Source organism: Phyllostomus discolor, chromosome 5, assembly GCF_004126475.2.
Source record: "Phyllostomus discolor isolate MPI-MPIP mPhyDis1 chromosome 5, mPhyDis1.pri.v3, whole genome shotgun sequence".
Taxonomy (NCBI): Eukaryota; Metazoa; Chordata; class Mammalia; order Chiroptera; family Phyllostomidae; genus Phyllostomus; species Phyllostomus discolor.
This window is the reverse complement of record NC_040907.2, coordinates 163694737-163713873: the sequence shown is the minus strand read 5'-3', so window position 1 is coordinate 163713873 and position 19137 is coordinate 163694737. Positions and strand designations below refer to the sequence as shown.

General features: G+C 47.1%; 1 protein-coding gene across 24 annotated transcripts in view; it reads left to right on the top strand.

Annotated features, from left to right (window-relative positions):
• ABLIM1 (actin binding LIM protein 1) overlaps positions 1 to 19137 on the top strand; it is a 266602-nt gene that overhangs the window by 134501 nt on the left and 112964 nt on the right. For all 24 annotated transcript variants that reach the window (XM_036027350.1, XM_036027344.1, XM_036027339.1 and 21 more), the window contains exons 2-4: positions 51 to 185; positions 14972 to 15155; positions 18786 to 18895. In XM_036027350.1, the coding sequence (XP_035883243.1) occupies positions 51 to 185; positions 14972 to 15155; positions 18786 to 18895 (429 nt within the window). The remainder of the gene's footprint in view (positions 1 to 50; positions 186 to 14971; positions 15156 to 18785; positions 18896 to 19137) is intronic.

Below are 19137 nucleotides of genomic sequence, written 5' to 3'. Positions count from 1 at the left end.
CTTTCATACGACTTCCTCCTGCTCACGTAGGTCTTTCCTTTTCCTTCCAGTGGCGCACCCTCAGGACCCCCACCACCCGGCCGAGAAGCCTGTCATTCACTGCCACAAGTGCGGGGAACCGTGCAAGGGCGAAGTGCTGCGGGTCCAGACCAAACATTTCCACATCAAATGTTTCACCTGCAAAGGTATGGTGCCTCCTTCCTGGCTTAGTGGCATGGCACTAGCAGGGCCTGCCTGGGGTCCTGCCCCGCCCCCCAACTCTACACCAAGTCACCGGATGGTAACCGCACATGCTCAGAAGCCCAGGAATCACTTACCTTCCCTAGGTAGGGATTGGATTAGACTCAAGGGGGAAACCAAGTCACCCCAACACCAGGGATAACAGGCCTTTGGGTGTTTACTGAAGTTCCTGGTCCTGGGACAGGGGACAATTGTAGAGGCACAGTGAAAATGCAGTTCTGCGTTTTGTACTTTTTATATCTTTTCCTATGAAATGAGGGGCTCCTACCACAATGCAAATTTGTCCCAGCAGCTATTATCTATAGGAGGGGCTGGAAAGCTTGGGGTGCCCTGTGGAGCATGGGGTGTGTGTGTGTGTGTGTGTGTGTGTGTTGAGAAGAATCAAGCGAGAACACTTGGAAGGCCTCCAAGCAGCAAAGTTCCTCCCATCCAGGAAGCTAGCAGTTGGAGGTTGATTTCCATTAACAAGCCTCCCTTGTGGGGCTTATGGCTGTCGGAATCTTGATATCAAATATGCTGACCTGTCATGCACGGAGCCACGGCCAGGCTGAGTGGGGAAGAAGGGAGCGTAGTTCTTTGTGCTTATTTGAGAAATAGGCCGTGAGCTGAGGGCATGTCCGAGTGGCTTAGGTTAGGGCTGAAGGATGTAGGAGGAGAGGTAGAGCAGGGACAAGACCATCAGCCTGCTCTGCGGTGTCACTCTGTGCTCTGCACGTGGTACCCACCCCGATCCCTGGAAACCAGGATTCATTTTAAGTCTCTGGGGGCACAAAGGCTCCCCATTGCCATCTTCAGCCATCCATCCATCCACGGTGGGGAGCTGTCGTGTAGGCTCCAGGCAGCCTAGAGACTCTCAAATACGTGAAGAAAGGAGGGGCGGGGCTTTTCTGCCGTCCACAGCTGTCTCTTTCATTGAGCATCAGCTTTTTTCAGGAGGAAGTGTGCTATAGTTCGGGTGAGAAGGTGCAAGGGGGAAAGGCGGGGGAGCCTGACTCCCACTGAGCATGACGAAGATTACCAAAGGCTGTCACGTGCATCCTAGAGGGTCTTTAATCCTCCCAAAACCCCCGAGTAAGGACAAAAAATCCCCAGTTCTCAGACCACCCACGTCGGTCATTAGGCAATACCAGAGCCACACCCAGCGTGCAGACCCTGCTGCAACGCTGTGTGGCTTGGGTCCCACCACCACCACGAAGCAGCTCTGTGACCTCAGGCGCGTTCCCTGTCCCCTGGTGGCTCCCTGTCCTCCTCTGTAAAATAAAAAGACTAGACTGTGTGATATTTCCGTCGACCCGGTCTGAGGTTTGCCGGCTCCGTATACACATCACCGCCCTATGTGTAAGGGAGAGCCCGGAGGCCCCGAATCGCAGCCCCTTGGGGAGCATGTCAGGGGACAAATGTTTTCTGGTTACAACCAGTTTATCTACCTTGGAGTTGAGCATTGTATTTTGTTTTAGTTTTTGCTCATAAATTTCTTGAGACATGTCTCCAGGGGTAAATTTGGTAGGAAGTAAATAAAATCCGGGAACGATTGCAGCCCTCCGTGCATCTTGTACTTGTCGTTGGAAGCACGAAGCATTAGTCCCGAGTCTGGGTAGTCCCTGTTCGGTACGTCAAGGTGTTTGTTTACCTCGTGGGGTAGGTGCTTCCTTGCTTTTTATTCTTCTAGCTTAAATGTAAGGATCGAATGTAAGTTATTTATGTTGGAGAGTTGTGCTATATCCTTTGTTTCATGTCAGTGTGTATCTGAAAAGTTGAATTTTTGTATAAATTGCATCGTATTTTGAGAGCACTTGCTATCTGTAGGAATTGTTTTTAATTTAATACAACTTTACTAAAATAAACGCCATCTATTCTTATAAATTTTGGTTTTCTCATACTGAATCTGTCAACGTCTGCTGTCTTGTCTCCAACGTTCTGGGGTCTCCCTTTTCTTTCATATCCAGAGAAAGTGGCTTAAGTTCCTCCTGCCTTATATTCTAGCAAGTTTATGCCTTTTTCCCAAGATTCTAGAGTCCTGTTGTCTAATAGAAATACAATGTGAACCACATTATAAATTTTCTAATAGCTATATTAAAAATGTAAAAAGATCCATTTTCAGAATACATCATAATTATCCCCATATACCCAAAATATTTTTTCAACATGCAATCAGTATAAGAATTATTGGGATATTTGATACTCTTAATCACTTTTTCATACTAGCTTAACAGCACATCTTAATTTGCACTAGTCACGTTTCAAGGCTTGATGGGCATAGCTTGTCAACAAGATTTATCAGGAGCTTACTATGACATGTGTCCTCAAATTGTAACTAGACGGCAACACGATCTTCTGAGAAGAAAGACTGTGAGTAAAGCTATGTATCATTGATTACGGAGCTACACGCTGAGCTACACGCCTGTCTGGCAGATACAACAGATAAGAGAACCGTGCGGAGGCCTCTTCCCAGGCAGCTCTTGGTTCAAATGTTACCACCACTTAGTATTTTCACGCTGGTTTCGGCCCTTAGCACTGTCATCTGGGCTTGCACGGGCCAACCAGATGTGGGTGGGGGCTTAAGTAGAAGACTAATAAAACTCCAATAATACAAAAGTAGTTCTTTATATCCCCTAAGAGCTGAGCTTTTAATACCCATTTAGGGAATCTTAGTCACTTGAAAGTTGGTTAAAAGGGCAGAATTAATGAGGATGCAAGAAGAAATCGGTGTGGTGGAAGTGTGCTCCTTTCTCACAACAAATGAGAAACCACTTTATACCGTCTTTTGTAATCCTGAGTACTTTATGTTTTGACTTTTGTACCAGGTTAAAGTGTTGTCTAGTCAAGTAAATATAATTTTGATTTTTTAAAATAGTTAAGGTTTTGAATTCCTAACTGGAACAGGATAAGGGCTCATAAATTCTCCAACATGCACCGCTGAACAATTTCTGCTCTTGTTGGGAGATAATTGTCCATGTATCTCTTGTGAACAGAGGCACCAGTAACTTTTTTGTTCTGAATTATCTTTTCAGAATAAGGCAGAGTAAGGCTGTTTGTTGTGATGATATTTCTCACTAATGCGGAGGGCTGACGTGTTTTCTGTCTAGTATTATAAAGAAATTATCTCTCAGCCCTGGCTGGCCTAGCTCAGTGGATTGAGTGTGGCTGCGAACCAAAGTGTCACAGGTTCAATTCCCAGTCAGGGCACATACCTGAGTTGCAGGCCATGGCCCCCAGCAACCGCACATTGATGTTTCTCTCTATCTCCCTCCCTTCCCTCTCTAAAAATAAATAAATAAATAAATAAATAAATAAATAAATCTAAAAAAAATCTCTCTCTGGAGCAAAGGTGGGACGGGTCTGCTTGCAGCCCATTATGAATGATGGGGGTTTCCCGAGCGTGGGGTAGCTGGGCTGTGACAGAAACCCACTGCAAGGGGAGCCTCTAGCCACACCTGATTGTCTTCCCTCTGAGGGTGTTTGGGGGACATGGGCAACCAATCAGAAGTATGAAGCTCATGCCGCCTGCTGTGCTGTGATTGATAAACTCTTCCACTTCTGACCCAGGGGCTTTGTGTCTTTGGCCAGCATCCATAAAGCTAGGGCTGGCTAACTTGTTAGTTGGTTCTTTATAGCACTCAACTGCTCTGAGTTCAGGTCCATGAAAGCTTATTTCTTAAGAAAGCAAATGTGGAAGTTCTCCTAACTTGATCAACAAAGAACACATTTTCTGCAAAAAATGATTTGTACAACAAAGGTTATGGAAGAGTTGATGCTATAGAGGAGGGAGGACAGCTGAGTTTTTTGCAAGCACCTTTAAAGCGAGCATTTAACCACTCGTATTGCTGGAGCTATCTTTCATTGTCTGCCCCTGGACCCTCCAAGTGCCCCACACTCAGACGTCCCCTGTCTCTACGTCCACTTCCTGGTGACCTCATCCAGTCTCGTGGCGAGGTGCCACCTGTCCCTGACAGTTGCCAGATCTCGCCCTCTCCCCTGACATCCAGGCTGGTGTGTTCCAGGGCCTTCCCTGCCTCTCCAGCCAGCATTTCAAACCAAACCCCTGCTTACTAGCAGCACCATCCCCACCCCTAAACGACTACTTCTGCGTCTTCTAATCTGAGCAGTTATCAAGACTGTTTTTCCAGTTGCTCGGGCTAAAAAAATCTCAAAGTCGTTCTTAACCCCTCCTTTTCTCTCCCATGCCACAAGTAATCCACCAGCAAATCTTGTTAGCCTCATAGTATGTACAGCATCTTGTCCGCTTCATAAGAGGTGCACTTATCACGGACCCCGAGAAAATCGCCCTGCCCCTCGAGCCACCATCCTGACCTGCCTGGTTTCATAGTTTCGTTAAGTCCCTCTGTGCCTGCCTCTGCTTCCCCCTGCAGTTTGTCCTCAGTGCAGTAGCCGTGTCCTGTCACCTTTCCAAAGAATGTTCTAGGCTTTCAGAGTGAAATCCAAAGACCTCACTTTGACCTTCAAGGCTCCTCCCTCCTAGTACTCTCCCACCTCCTCTCCTGTGGTTTTCTCCCCGCCGGCTCTGCTGAGCTGCACTGGCCTGCTTAATCGATCTTAAACAAACTGAGCACCAAACATCCTCAGGGACTTTGTACTCACTGTTCCTTTCGTCTGGCAAGGTTTTTTCCTGGACATGTGCCTGATGTTCTCCCCCACTTCCTCTGGGCCTCTGCTCAAGTGTCACTCATCAGAGAGGTCGTCCTTGACACCATCTGCTGTGTACAGCTGTGTATATGTACATCTGTGTGCCTATGTATATGTGTTTGTATACAGTTCAAGTACAGTGTGGTTGGTTGGTTTATCGCCCGTCTCTCTGCACTGGAATGCAGGCATTGATGGGGCAGGTTTGTGGCAGGCCTGGGAAAAAGCTGAGCTTATAGTAGGCATTCAATAGTATTTGTTGAATGAATGAATGAATGAATGAATGACATGTTTATCATCGAGTGATGTACTGATTATAGATTTTTAGATAATCTTAATATTATTAAGATTATTAAGATTATGCCAAAATATTAAATCCAGATCACTAAGGCTTGATTTCAATCAACGTCTTTTTTAAAATATTTTTTAAATGTTTTAAATTTATTTTTCAATGAGTTGACATATGTTACTTTCAGATATATGCATAGTGATTAGACATTTATATAACTTGCAAAGTGATCACCCTGATGTTTTTTTAAGTGTGGGACAGAGGAAATTAGTTTTTTAAAATTATTGTTTTTACATTAAAAATTTTTTAAATTTATTTTCAAATTACAGTTGGCATACAGTATTACATGTTTCACGTGTACAACACAGGGATTAAATATTTATATACCTTACAGGGTGATCCCTCGGGTATATTTTTTAGTTTGAGAAGAAGAAATTGGTTTTTGTGTTTCCTGAACAAAGCATCTCTCACACAATGAAAAAAAATATGTCATTTTTTTTCTTTTTAAATGAAATTTATTGGACTGACATTGGTTAATGAGATCTATAGGTTTCAAGTGTACATTTCTATGACACGTGATCTGTATGTTGCACTGCGTGCCCCCCACCCAACGTCAGATCATCTCCTGTCAACGTACATTGGGCCCCTCCACCCTTTCCCACCCACTGCCCCCATGACCACCATACCGTTGTCTGTCTATGTCACTGAGTTTCAGTTTTATATCCCACAGATAAGTGAAATCATATGGTTTTTAGCTTTTTTTGGCTGACTTATTTTACTTAGCATAATGTTCCCAAGGTCTGTTGAGAAATGGAAATATTGAACATGGCAGTATTTGATCTTTTCTACGGCTGAGTACTATCCCATTGCTTATATGTACCACATCTCCTTTATCCAGTCCTCTATCTTTTTAATTTCTCTGATTTTGTGAAACAGAAGGTCTTGATAACGAAGAAAGAACAGCTTTCTCACCCAGGGCCTTGGTCAGGCAATGGCACCAAAGCTCACACTTAAAACACTATTCCGTATTTATTTCTGCTGACTCTCTACAGGGGAAGTGGCAATGAAGTTTTGATTTATGGTGGTGGTATACATTTGCCTTTTTAAATCATTGTACTTCATAAAAATGAGCTTTAAAAAAAACATTAAGAGACAGTGACCAGAGGGGAGAGGGGAGGGGGATGACGAGGGAAAGAAGGGGAAGGGAGGGAACAGGAGGGGGAAATGGGGACAACTGTAACTGAACAACAATAAAAAATATTAAGGGAATAGAATAGATATATTAAGGCTGTAGGGAAGAAAATAGTGAAGGTGGAACATACGTGGAATTGGGAGTTTGGGCGACACGTGTCCTGACCGTGTGCTTGCCTGGGGATCAGAAGTGACCAGGCTGTTTTCAGTGTGGTCTTGGGACGCGTCTGGAACCTGTCCTAACTGCGACATCCGCTGGAAAGGAGACTGCGCTGGGTGAGGTTTGTTTGCTGCTAATGTGGTTGGACTCGTGACGCTTTGGCTGTGGTTTGAGAAGTGTCCTGTAAGAATCGACTCTGCCTTCGTCATGTTTTCCCCTTTCCTTTAATCCGAGAAGGGGTTTTGATGGTGTCTAGGGAGGCGATGCCCACCCCGTGAGAGCCAGAGGGCAGAAGTAGGATTCCTTTTGGAACCCATCCTTGGTTGCTAAGATCAACCAAGACACAGGTGAGGTCAACAGTCTAACACCTTTGTCCACGTTGAAGCCATGGCTACTCGAGGAGCCATTCTTCGTGATGGGAGCGGCATTTGTGAGGTGCCTTCCTGTGTCCGTCTCTGGTACACACGACTGTCCCTCAGCCTTTCCTTCCAGACGCCCCTCAGTGTCCCCTCATCTGCCCTGACAGGCCAGTGTGGGGCTGGGGGGTGGGTCCCCCTTGCTCTCCAGGAGAGAGTATTTACAATGTACCAGAGAACCAGTGACACCCTTTCTGCTATACCTGGAAGCTTCTAGAACTTTCTGTGTCTTTTTATTCTCTTTATGAGTACCAGAACCTTTAGTGAGAAGTGAGGAGAACCTCAGTAGACATGATTTATCCGGAGATCCCGTGGGTGTGGTTTGCGAGCTACCTGGAGAGGGTTATAAACACCTTGGAGCACAGTTTTTGAAGTGGGGTCTGAGAAGCAGCTACCCCAGCATAACCCGGATGCTGGTCGCCGGACCAATTCCTGGCCTCGCCCCAGTCTCACTGAGTAGCATCTGAATCATTGGAGCTAGCATTTTTATGAAAGTCTCTAAGTTTTGGGCTCATCAGATTTGAGAACCACTTCAACTGGTGGATATAAAGCTCAAATTGGTGTGTGGTGGGGTGGCCTATGAAACTCCCAGGAATAGGGCTTTTCTGTAGAACAGCTTCATTACATGTAGAATTTAGGTATGAAATATTCAGCTAAAGAGTAGATACAAAAATACGCTCTAAACAGTCCTGACTAGTATTAACATGGAGATGAGAAGTCACAGTATGCAGCGATGTCCTGTGAATGCTGAATGGGACGGAAGAAGAAAGGGTATAGGACCCTCTATCATACAGTTTTTCTGTACCCACAGGTTCAAAGCGATATGCCACGGGCTGAATGACTGTGTCCCCCTCCCAAATTCACATGTTGGAACCCAGTCCCCAGTGTGATGGTGTTCGGTTGTGAGGCCTTTGGGAGACGATTAGGTCAGGAGGGAGGAGTCCTGACAAAGGGGATCAGTGCCCTAATGAAAGAGCCCAAAGAGCTCCCTTATTGTTTGTGCCACGTGAGGACCTAGAGAGAAGACGGCCACATGTGAACCAAGCAGCGGGCCCTTACCAGACCCGGAATCTGCAGGCACCTTGATCTTGGACTTCCCAGCCTCCAGAACTGTGTAGGATACATTTCTGTTGTGGATAAGCCACCCAGTTTTGCTACAGAAGCCTGAATGGTCTAAGACAGGATATTCATCAGACATTCAAATAATTACGCAAGTGTGATTTACTGTGATTTATGTGAGACAGGGAAAATGAAGGGAGCTGCGTGAGCAGAAACGTGAGCTTGCCCCAGGGGAATCATGGTGTCCTTGTGTGGGGGGAGGGGCAGGTGGTCCCGAAAGGCTTCCCCAACCCCTACCCCTCTGGGAAGAGACGTTTGGACAGAAAATACAACAACTACTTAATTCTATCTAGTAAAAAAAGCCAACTAAGTGGACTCCGTGATTCCAAAAAGCAGATTTGCATTCTTTTTTTTAAACTAAAAGTAACTTAATTTTTGCATACATCAACCTGAGAATATCCATCCTTAATGGCCTTTACCCCTTTACCATGAGAAGTGTTTAGAGAGCATCTATCACCAATGCATTCGACCGCACTAGGCAGTGGAGGGTCAAGGGCATAGGTGACACGGCTCTGACCCCTGAAGACACTGTGATCTGGTGGCAAGTGACGTGCTTCCTAGTGGGCCGTGACTGGTGGCAGGACAGGTGCAGGTGAGTGGCCAGAGGCTGCAGAGATCACCTAGAGCTCCATGGTCGGGGGGTGTTGCCCAGGAGGGGACAAGATATGATAAAGCACGGGTGCTCCAGAGAGCTTACTAAACTTCCCAGGGCTGGACAGGGGCAGCGCGCTGGCTGTGGCCAGGGGTCGGGGCTGTGGCCAGGGATCAGGGCTGCCTTGCCGAAGGCAGTGGATGGTGAAGACAAGGGCTTATGTGTCGCCAGAGCGGACACTGGCCTTCCCTTGGGCAAGCGAGTTTCTACCCAACACGACTGGAACCGTGATGTTCCCACTGTCATTTGAAAGATGGCTTTTTAAACATTAATTACGGTAACTTTATACCCTCTCAAAAATGGAACTAGCGTTATATGTTATTTATAGCCACATCGATTTAAAAAGACTTTGAACATTGAGTGTCTATGGAAATTTTTAAAAATCAGATCATGTACACTCTTCCCCAAGGTAGCACCGGACCGGCGGAAGTCCTCACGTGGAACTATGTTCTAGCGCAGACCGCGGCCACTCAGCAGCAGCGGGAGCCTTAATTAACCATGAGCTGGGGGGTGTAGAAAATGTTACCTTTGGGCAGATTTTAAAAATCCCTTGGCCTCTGTAACATTCGAATCCATCCAGAGAGCCCATGAACATTCCAATTATTTTTAAAGCGTTTATCTAAAACTATTAGAAAATTCAGGCTATAACTTCTAATGTCAATGAATTGCAATATATATTTTTAAATTATTCTTTACGGTGGGGTTCTGGGAAGGGGTTTGGGGACAACATCCTGTCTTTCCTTTTTGCCGTCTTGGGGGCTGTGCGAGGTTTACCAAGTCGGGGTCGTTCCATGCGCGTTTCTGAAATGCACGGAGCTTTATGGAGTAAGGTGGATGAAAATTGGAGGTTGAATGCACAGACACAGGTTTTCTGCCTTTAGATATTTTTTAAAAGTAAAATTATATCTGATGTATATGCTATAAGAGCTAACTCTTTTTGTGTGTGTCTCACTTCCAACATGGAACTTTAGAAAGCGGTAAAATGATGAATTAGGTGTTCTTCTCATCGTAATATCATCCCTGTGATTTGACCTACATATATAGGTCAGAAAAGTAACATTATCCCCTTGTGCATGTCCGAAAGGGTAAACACACAGTTGCCATCCTGGATAGAAAAGCCATTTATGCTATCATAAACGTTTCCTAACCACAGAATGGGCACAGCCTCTCTCAGGAGACTGTCCTCACTTTTATCCTCTCCAGGATTATGTCTGTAAGTTTATCTAACAGATAAATCTCTTGGTACATGTAAACTTTTCCTCATTGTCTCCTCTCTAGATGGAAAGGAGCGGATTATTGATTTCCTTAAGATAACCCACCAGACGCTTGAACACTTTTATTCCCCTGGCCTGTTTTTCTTCACCGTAATCCCACTTCCATCTACTTTTTTTTTTTAAGTGCTCTCTCTCAGCGCTTTAGTTATTCCTGTTGCTACCCTGTGATCCCATTCCAGTTTCTTTCCATACAGCGCTTAACCAGCTGCATTCTTATGCGCTGTACGTAATCAGGACCTTGTCGGTTTTGTTAAAACACGAAGTGCAGAGCACTGTCCGACCCTACACTGCGTGGCACCTGTGAACTAAAATGGTCTCCTGAGTTGTTGAGTTGCAATCACAGTGGCTAAGGAAGTTCAGTGTTAAAACCCTGGAGAAGTTGGGAGGGGTTGGAGTTACTACCTTGGCACCATTACCTGGATGCCAGTTAGGCACTTTCAGAAGCAAAGACAGGGTTACTGATTCAAAGTCATGCTGGAATGCCCTTTCCTTGTACTGTGCCAACGGAACTTGGTTCCACCCACACCGTCCAGATGCCAGCCTGATTTAAAGCAATATGGGATCTGGAGAGAGGGACAATAATTTGCCGTCTCTTTAACTATTGTGGAAGACATAAAGCAGCATAAAACGTTGCCTCTGCCTTTAGTAAACGTGCGTTGAGACAAGGAGAAAAATCAGTGGCTGTATGAGGTATAACACAAGATAGCATATATTCACTACGAGTCAAATGTCAGTAATTGTTCCCAGCCCTGAGGAACCGGAGCTGGGGGGAACAGGAGGAAGCTGTCGGTTTCATCAGGAGGCCACACCTGAGTGAAGCCAGGGAGACTGGGTGGGGTTGGCGCCAGCAGGAGGTGAGAGGAGGTGTCCGACCGGCGGGGCGTGGGAGGGTCAGGGTGACAGGAGTAGTGCACTGGTGTTCAGGAAGAGCGACAAGAACATTTGGGAGACTTGGGGCCTTGTATGCAAGTCCAAGCCTTTGGCAGAGCGGAGCAGGCGAACCACCTGATAAAAGGGGTCTCTTATTTGGAGGGTGCAGGGGAGGCTGGGCAGGAGAGCCCAGCAGGACGGTGAATGGATGCCCCCGCTAACTGCTTTGTGCGGTTTCTGATAAAAATAGCAATGCATTTGTGCCTCCCTCTGTTTTCTCCAGGCTCAGCCTATAGATGCCCATGAACCTCTCGTGGAGGCCATCTCCGCGTGGTGCCTGGAAGTTCAGAAAAGGCAAAGATGCAGGACCCAGATCTTTCTGGGGGCTGAAAAGGGGCAGGGGATTGGAGAGAATATGGATCTTGATAAAATGTACCTATGGGGCCAACATTCAAACATGTGGGCTCGTCTGAGATAGGCCTGCCTGGGGTAGGCAAGGTCCCAGGGAGGGTCCCGAGGGTGGCCAGACTTCGGGTCTCCCTCGTGCCCGTGTGCCTGGTGCTCCACATTACTGTAGCACCCTGTGCCTGCATGGAAGACTTCAATGCCTGCGTTTGTGTTATGGGCCAAATCTTAGAAGGCAAAAAAAAAACCCAACAGGTATATTGAGAGAGATTATTCTGGGTGATATCTTTGTTGTGTTAGCCGGTTATAATTGACATTGTTTGCGTATGAAGCTTCACTAGTGTTGAAAACACACTTAGTACGTAGTCAAAGATTTTATTAATAAGAGAGGTGCCAAAACGATTCCCTTCCAACCAATTCTCTTCACTTACTCTTGTAAATTTGAACCCTGAATTAAATACAAGCTTTGCTTTGGGGGCCCATTTTTGCCATCTGGCTGGACTTCTAAGTGTCTTCTTTCCCAGAAATGATCATTGATTTTTATGGACATTTAGAAGTTAATGTGAAAAACTATTTCAATATGTTTTTTTTTTTTTGAGGGTTAGTGTTTGCTTCCAGGATGATGCATTAGCAAATAGTTATTTCTGGTGGGAAGCTGCCCCCTCACATTATTGTTTATGAGTCTCTGTCCGGCTATTTTGAGCTCTGGGCTGCAGCATCTAGTTCTTTTGAGCTTCCGTGCTTGATACTTTTAAACATACTGCTCTGGCTTTCCGAGCAAAGACTGGTTTAGTGACGCCCTCCACAGCAGTGGGATTCTTGATGGTTTGGGAAGACACTGTGTCAAAGTCTACCTTTGTATTTTTTTACGAAGAAAAGGTTTGAGGAAATAAACAGAGTGACATCTTAGGTGAAATAAAATACTTTCCAAGTTTAGGTGGAGTCGAGGATGGAGGACTAGGATGGGAAGTGTTTGGTGGCTACTGTGCCAATCCGCCGGGGAGCGTTCCAGAGTTTCACACCTGGGCCTGCCCCGCGCCCAGCTGCAGTGCGTGGGGGCTGGGAGGCGGTGGGACGGTGCTGGCCCAGGCAGGGTGCAGAAGGGTCTTGACCTGGCCGTGGGGCAAGTGGCCCTTCTAGAGCACGTGACCCTTATCACCTGAAAGGAGCAGGAAGAATCCAGGTTGCAGCCCTGAGGGCTTCCCCGGAGCAAGTTCAGAAGGACTCCTTTAGCCTGTAATGGGCATGGGGCCCGACCAAAACCCCAGTGCTTGCTCTAGAAACGAGAGGCAAGGACCCACCTAAGGCTCCTGACCCCCAATTAAAATTCTTGTGTTGCTCAAAACTGAATTGGAAACATCAATCACGTTCACGTCAATTTCATACACCTGTGCGAACAAAAAGGGCTGCACGAAGGTGCCCTAAGGAAGCAGCAAGTACAAGAGACCTCTAAAACCTTAGAAGTTGTTTTGGAACTGTGTCAATAATCTGTATTAGCATAATGACTACCCAGTTGCTCCCAGATCTTTTTATAAAAGATCTGTGCATTTTTAAACTTACCGGAGCTGGTTAGAGGAGAGGTTAAAGGGAATTACCAGGAGTCCCAATGCGTTATTCTTTGCACCTCTCGTGCCTTTGAGAAACACCAGGGTTTGGAAAAGCAGATGAGTCGTCCTAACTACTGATGTCACTGAAGGCCGAACTCCAGGGGAACCTGTCCAGTTTGAGGCCCCATTCAACTTGATTCAAAAAGTGCGTTCCCAGTATTCCCTTAGATACCACAGTTGAAGGTTCCTGAAGAAGAGTCCAAAGAAGTGGAGGACTCTTGCCCAGAAAGTGCTTTGTCATCTTGAGGGAAAATAAGATATGTACATAGAAGAACACTGAAGGAAAGTCTCTAGGGTATTCTGCGACAGCCCCCCCCCCCCCACCAGGATGGGACTCACTGCTGCGGGAGGAATCTGCAGTTGGAATGAGGTCCTTCGGTCCGTGCACTCCCTCAACCCAGGGGACCCGTCTGGTAAGGAGGAAGCGGGTGCGAGAGCGGTGGGACACCGGCAGGTTAGAGAAGGTGGCAGGTGGTGCATGCGCTCTTTTCAGGTAACGTGATCACAGTAGTGTTCACAGGATGGTCATGTGTGGGTGTGATGGACTCAGGCCATCATCTTGGGTTAACTGATTGCACATTGCAAAGAAGGAGGTCGTAGCTGTGGGGTGTTGATCTGAACAAAGACTGATGAATCCACAGTGGAAAGCTTGTTTGTAGGTTCTTTGTCACTTTGACTGTCTGCAGTAGTTTGCAATTAGTGCTCTGGCCGGTGTGGTGGCTCAGGTGGTTGGAGCATTATGCCATAGACCAAAAGGTTGCAGGTTTGATTCCTGGTCGGGACACATACCCAAGTTGTGGGTTTGATCCCTCGTCAGGGTGCGTGCAAGAGACAACCAATTACTATTTCCCTCTCATATCGATGTTCGTTCTCTCTCTCTCTCAAAGCAATGAAAACAATGTCTTCAGGTGGTGAGGATTAAAAAAATTTGCAATTAGTACACACTGATAGCTGAGGGTGGGGAAGTAGTTACCTCACAAAGGATCTTACTGTAATCAACACTAGTTCATCTGGAAGCGTTAGTGAGTCATGGGAACTAGAGGAATCCTGGAAGAGTTCTAGTAGGTCCTCAGGCAAGCAGCATAGTGATGGAACTCACCTCCTTCATACCCCAACTAGTGTCTATCTCATCTGCTTGCACAAATAATCAAGAAGAATCCTGGGTTCTTGGCCTAAGGCCCTTAATCACATGGGCATCCCACAACCTTGGGATTTGGGGGGTTAAGATCAGAGGTTTCCAGCTTTGGCTGTTGCTCCCCAGTCCTTTGGCAGCATGCAACTTGACTCTCAGGCTTTGGTTTTGGACAAGTTCCTGCTGCCTCCTCTGGTCTTGTCTGAACACGTCGACCAGACCCAAGCCCCTGGCATCCTAGGACCTGCTTCTCTGCCCGTCTGCGTAATCCGCAGCTGCACAGGGTGGAAAGAGACACCCACCGAAGTCCAGACGCAGCAGAGCACCCCCTTTGCATGAGCCGAGGTCCCGAACAGTAGTTTTATCTTGGGCAAGTTCCCTTTTCGTCCCTCTGTTGCCTGTTCGTTTTTATTACCTCATGTTCTATAATAGATAAATGATTGGCTTCTCCTATTTACCGCACACCGAGAAAGCGATGGGAAAGTATTTCCAGAGTGTGAAAAAATAGATGTTGGACGTTTTCACTACTGCTTTTCGTGGAGTGGGAATTTATTACTCAGCTCAGTAACAATCTTGGCTCAAACAAAGCAGTCGTGTGGGCAAGCAGTGGGTACCTTTCCTAAATAGCACTGCCAGGGACAGCTTTGTTCGTATCTGAGACAGCATGAAGCAAGGGCATCTTTCCATCAAAGACTGTTTGATTATCGCGGAATCTCAGGCATAACACGAAAGTCATTGAGACCTGGCCAATGGATTTTACTGGTATGAGATATTGCATAGCTCCCCAAGGATAGGAAACAAAAAAGGGAGGGAGGCAAGAGAGAGATCGGAGCCCCATAATAAATAGCTCTTTGTACCAGTCCCCGCCCCTGAGCCCAAACCACTGAGATCACAGAGTAAGTGAACGGCATGCGGAGGGCAACTGCCCCGGCAGCTGGGCGGACGGTGACCAGGGGTGCACTTGTCTCTCCACAGTGTGCGGCTGCGACCTGGCGCAAGGCGGCTTCTTCATAAAGAACGGGGAGTACCTGTGCACGCTGGACTACCAGAGGATGTACGGGACACGCTGCCACGGCTGCGGGGAGTTCGTGGAAGGAGAGGTGGTGACCGCCCTGGGCAAGACCTACCATCCCAACTGCTTTGCTTGTACCATCTGCAAGTAAGTGAGGGACTCCCAGCAGAGAGGTGCGGGGTCCTGAGGCCATGGCTTGGCACACCCCTTGAGTCTCGAGTCGTGCTTAGTCTTGAAATACTTCTTTCCTGATGTGTCCTTAGAATTCTTTACTTTTCTACTGTATTATCCATCTTGGCCAAAAAAAGGTAATTTATAATGCCCTCTACTCATCAATAGGACTCATTTTGAGGGGCTTGAAACCCAGCCTGAAGGCCCTCTAGGTCTCAGGCCATTCTGAGCAATGACACGCTGGGAGGAGATGACATAACTGACTCGAAAGGTAAAACGTGTTTGGAAGTAGACGTTCTTATGCGCGTGCGTGTGGGTGTGCATGTGCGTGTCTGTGAAGGAGTCCCATTTACTCTAGGGCAAGCGTGGGCGGACTATGCGCCACATTAGACCTGATACCTGTTTTTGTTAAATAAAGTTTTATTGGAACACAGCCACACCCATTTATGAATTGTCTGTGGCTGCTTTCAAACTACAGTGACAGAGTCGCGTACTTGTGACAAAAACCATGCGATCTACAAAGTATAAACAAACCTCTATGAGCTGGTATTTTAGGAGGAAAAGTTTGCAGACACCCGCTGCCTGTGCATCTCTTGTCTCCGAGGGTACGTCTTCACAGACCAACTTGGTGAAAAGGATCCGTCAGACACAAGGGAACTACACAGCATGAGCGGGGAAGTGTGCTTTTGATGTTTTGCTGTGAACGCGGCACGTTGTAGAACTCAAGGGGGGCTTGACTTCTGTAAGGGTGAGATTCACAACCAGGGTCAGCTGCTCTGTTCACCTCTTCTGATTGGACAGCCCCGTGACTGTCGGAATGGTGGTGATGTTGTCTTCCGTGTTGCTATGCTTTCTGAAAACTACCATGTGGAGAAGGTGTTTGGTTTGGTTTCTCAGCATTTCACGTTTGTGAGCCAGAAAGATGTAAACTCTAGGGAGGTAAATGTAATTGTATGTAATTAATTAACAAGATAATCCTGATAGATGAATCATAATAATATTTAGGCAAAATATTCATAATAAAATTATTTTAATAATTTTATAATGAGTAGCCCATTTCTCAATACATTTTTAAAAAATCATAATTAAAATTTTTGGATTAATGAGCTGAAAATTGTGTATTTAATCAAAGGCAAAATTTCCTCTTGGCCCCTCCCTTTCTGGGCGGCAGCCCACAGGCTGCGTGACAGCCCAGGGCTGGCGTTCCAGAGCTCCAAGCCCCAGCCCTGCCTCCCAGGCTGACTTGAGACTTGTGTGAATTAACTTTCCCAAGGGGGTTGCCTCATCTGTAACTTGAGAGGCTGTGGTAGACGTGAGTGATTCACCAAACCTGGATGATCACTGCCATCTCCTTATGGAGGGTGTCTTTAAAAATATCCATTTCTAGTCTTCCAAAAACAAAACAAAACCCCTGTCATTCTTAGTTAGCTGTTTCTGGAGGGTCCCCAGGTATGATGTGACTCAGCCAGGTTGGAAGGCCCTGGTCCAGATGAACTCTAACAGCCCCCCTGATCCTGGCCCTGAGACATCATTGTTTTGGTCAGTAAGGATGGGTGGACATTTATTAGCAATAACCGCATCCCTGGGCATTTGAGCCAGCAAAGAGGTGCTCACTATTGCTGCTGCTACTGCTGAGCGACAGTATTTCTACCTGAGCCTACAAACGCATGCACACGGGATTTAATTCATTTCACCTCCCTAGCAATTCTGTGAATCAGGAATTGGTATCCCTGTTAATGAGTGCCTCTGAGTCTCAGAATTCAAGGGACTTTCCCAGCTAAATGTTGCAAGGCTGAGATTTGAACTCAGGTTTCTCACTCTACATCCAGTTCCCTTTCTAGTGCAAACATACAAATAACAGAACACAGTGCACCCACACGGGCAGAGGACATAGGGAAAGGGGAAAGTACCTGAACGGGGTCATTTATGAAATGATAAAACTTAAAGTCCAGAAGACCTGGTCCCATGTTGAGAACTGGACTCCAGCTTGGTGCGTCGTAGGTCTGTACAGGATCCAAGTTTATTTAAAACTTATGTATTTATTAGCTTAGATATTTATATAAGCTTAGATCAGAGGCAGGGCCTGGATGAGGGTGAGGCAAGTGAGGCTGGTAGAGGCACAATTTAAAGGGGCGCCCACACTCAGGGTCGTGCAGCGCAGGGTCAGCTCCTGACAGTCAGGGCCTCCTTAAATGTTGTGCTCGAGGCGCATCGCTGGCCTCACCCTGCTCCCGGCGCCGACGGAGGCCATGAACCTGTGCTTGTGCTGTGGGCCCTCAGCCCTGATGCCCTCCTCACCGAGCAGTCTGGGGGCTCATTCAGGTTTGGTGAGTGGGATCCAGTAGTCCCACTGGCAGCCAGCAGAGTGGGGATCTGATTACTAAAGACAGTATGTTCCGAGCTGGTGGGCCTGACCCGCAGCTGCCGGTGGCCTGGCCTCCCTAGCTGACCAATCCAGGCAAGTCACTGGGCCTCTCTGGGCCTTCTCTGAACAATGGAAAGGAACGCCGCGGCACCTCCACTCAGCGTTTCTAAAATGTGGGGATATGAGCATCCACAACCCTCCTCGATGCCTAGCACCAGCCGCATGCGTGGAGCTGTCCTTAGTCCGCGTGTACTTCCTGTATGTGTATTACAGTTGATTACCACGGCAGGGCAGCGGAAGGGCGAGGTAAGGGGGGATAGCAACCGTGAAAGTAAAACTCGGGTCAAGAGGCTGACTGTGTCTGACTTAAAGAAACGCTCAGACTCAGAGTGTGGGGATGCTTTGCTCCTGAGTTTCCCGTTTCCAGCCAACACCATCACGCGTTTGAAAACTCAGGTGTGCGAACATTATTGGCCAATTGCCCAAGTGCAAGCAAGCAGGCATGGAAACTCATGTGGCTATTAATTAATGACTTTTTAAAAATGCTATCCGCCTGCTGAACTGGAGAAGAAAGCGATAGCATACATGCAGAAGGCAGTATTTTTGGCAAAATGCGCTGTTACTAATGGACGTCTCATGCGAAAGGAATTTCTCTCTCTGAAGAGAAGCTGATAGTAGTTTTCAAGCAGATATTTATAGCGTTGTCATTTTTCTCCATGAGAGACCGGGTCCCCGCCCCGCACTCTGTTACATTCTGGTCACCCATTCCGATGTCCCGGACTAAGTCTGATCCAGCATCATTTATCACATAGGTCTTGGGAACTCAACGAGTTAACTTGTAACCAGTTCCCTTGGGAGGGGCCTTAAGCCTGGCTAAGAATTTATGGCATTTACAATGTTTCTTCATGAAGGACTTTCCATTTGGAAAACGGAAAATTTTACTGTGTGTGCCCTGTGAGGGACTCGTTGGAGCAGCCCCCACCAGTGAGAAGAGGGGAACCCCACCCCCTTTTACTCTCCGGGTGCCCGTGGAAGCCGGGCGTCCTCCCTTCCCAAGCTGAGGCATGTTGATTTGCCTGGGCCGTAGCCAGATGGCTGGCTTGGGGAAGGTGGCATTTCAGATGTTTTGGCTGGTGCTCCTCCAAGAAGTGAATTGGCACCGGAGGGCAGCCGGCAGGAGGAATAAGGAACTGGCATGAAATCGCTGGAATAACCACAGAGCAATGTCTTTCTGTCTCCAGGCGCCCCTTTCCTCCCGGAGACCGCGTCACGTTCAATGGGAGAGACTGCCTTTGTCAACTCTGTGCCCAGCCGATGTCGTCCAGCCCTAAGGAAGCCTCCTGCTCCAGCAGTAAGTGCCCGGCTCCCTGTTGACAGGAGCTCCTCATAGCCCTGAGGTCGCTTAGGCAGGCGCCTTCCTTTCCGTGAAACTCAGTTAGTGGAGGCCAAGAGTAATGCTATCTAAGGCATCCCCAGTTGTAAAACATGCCACCTTGATTAAAACCCATGCAATAAAGAGTATCTCCCTTATTGCAAAGAGACAAATAGAATCGAACGCTAAACTGTGCCTCTTCACAGTAAATGAGGGACAAA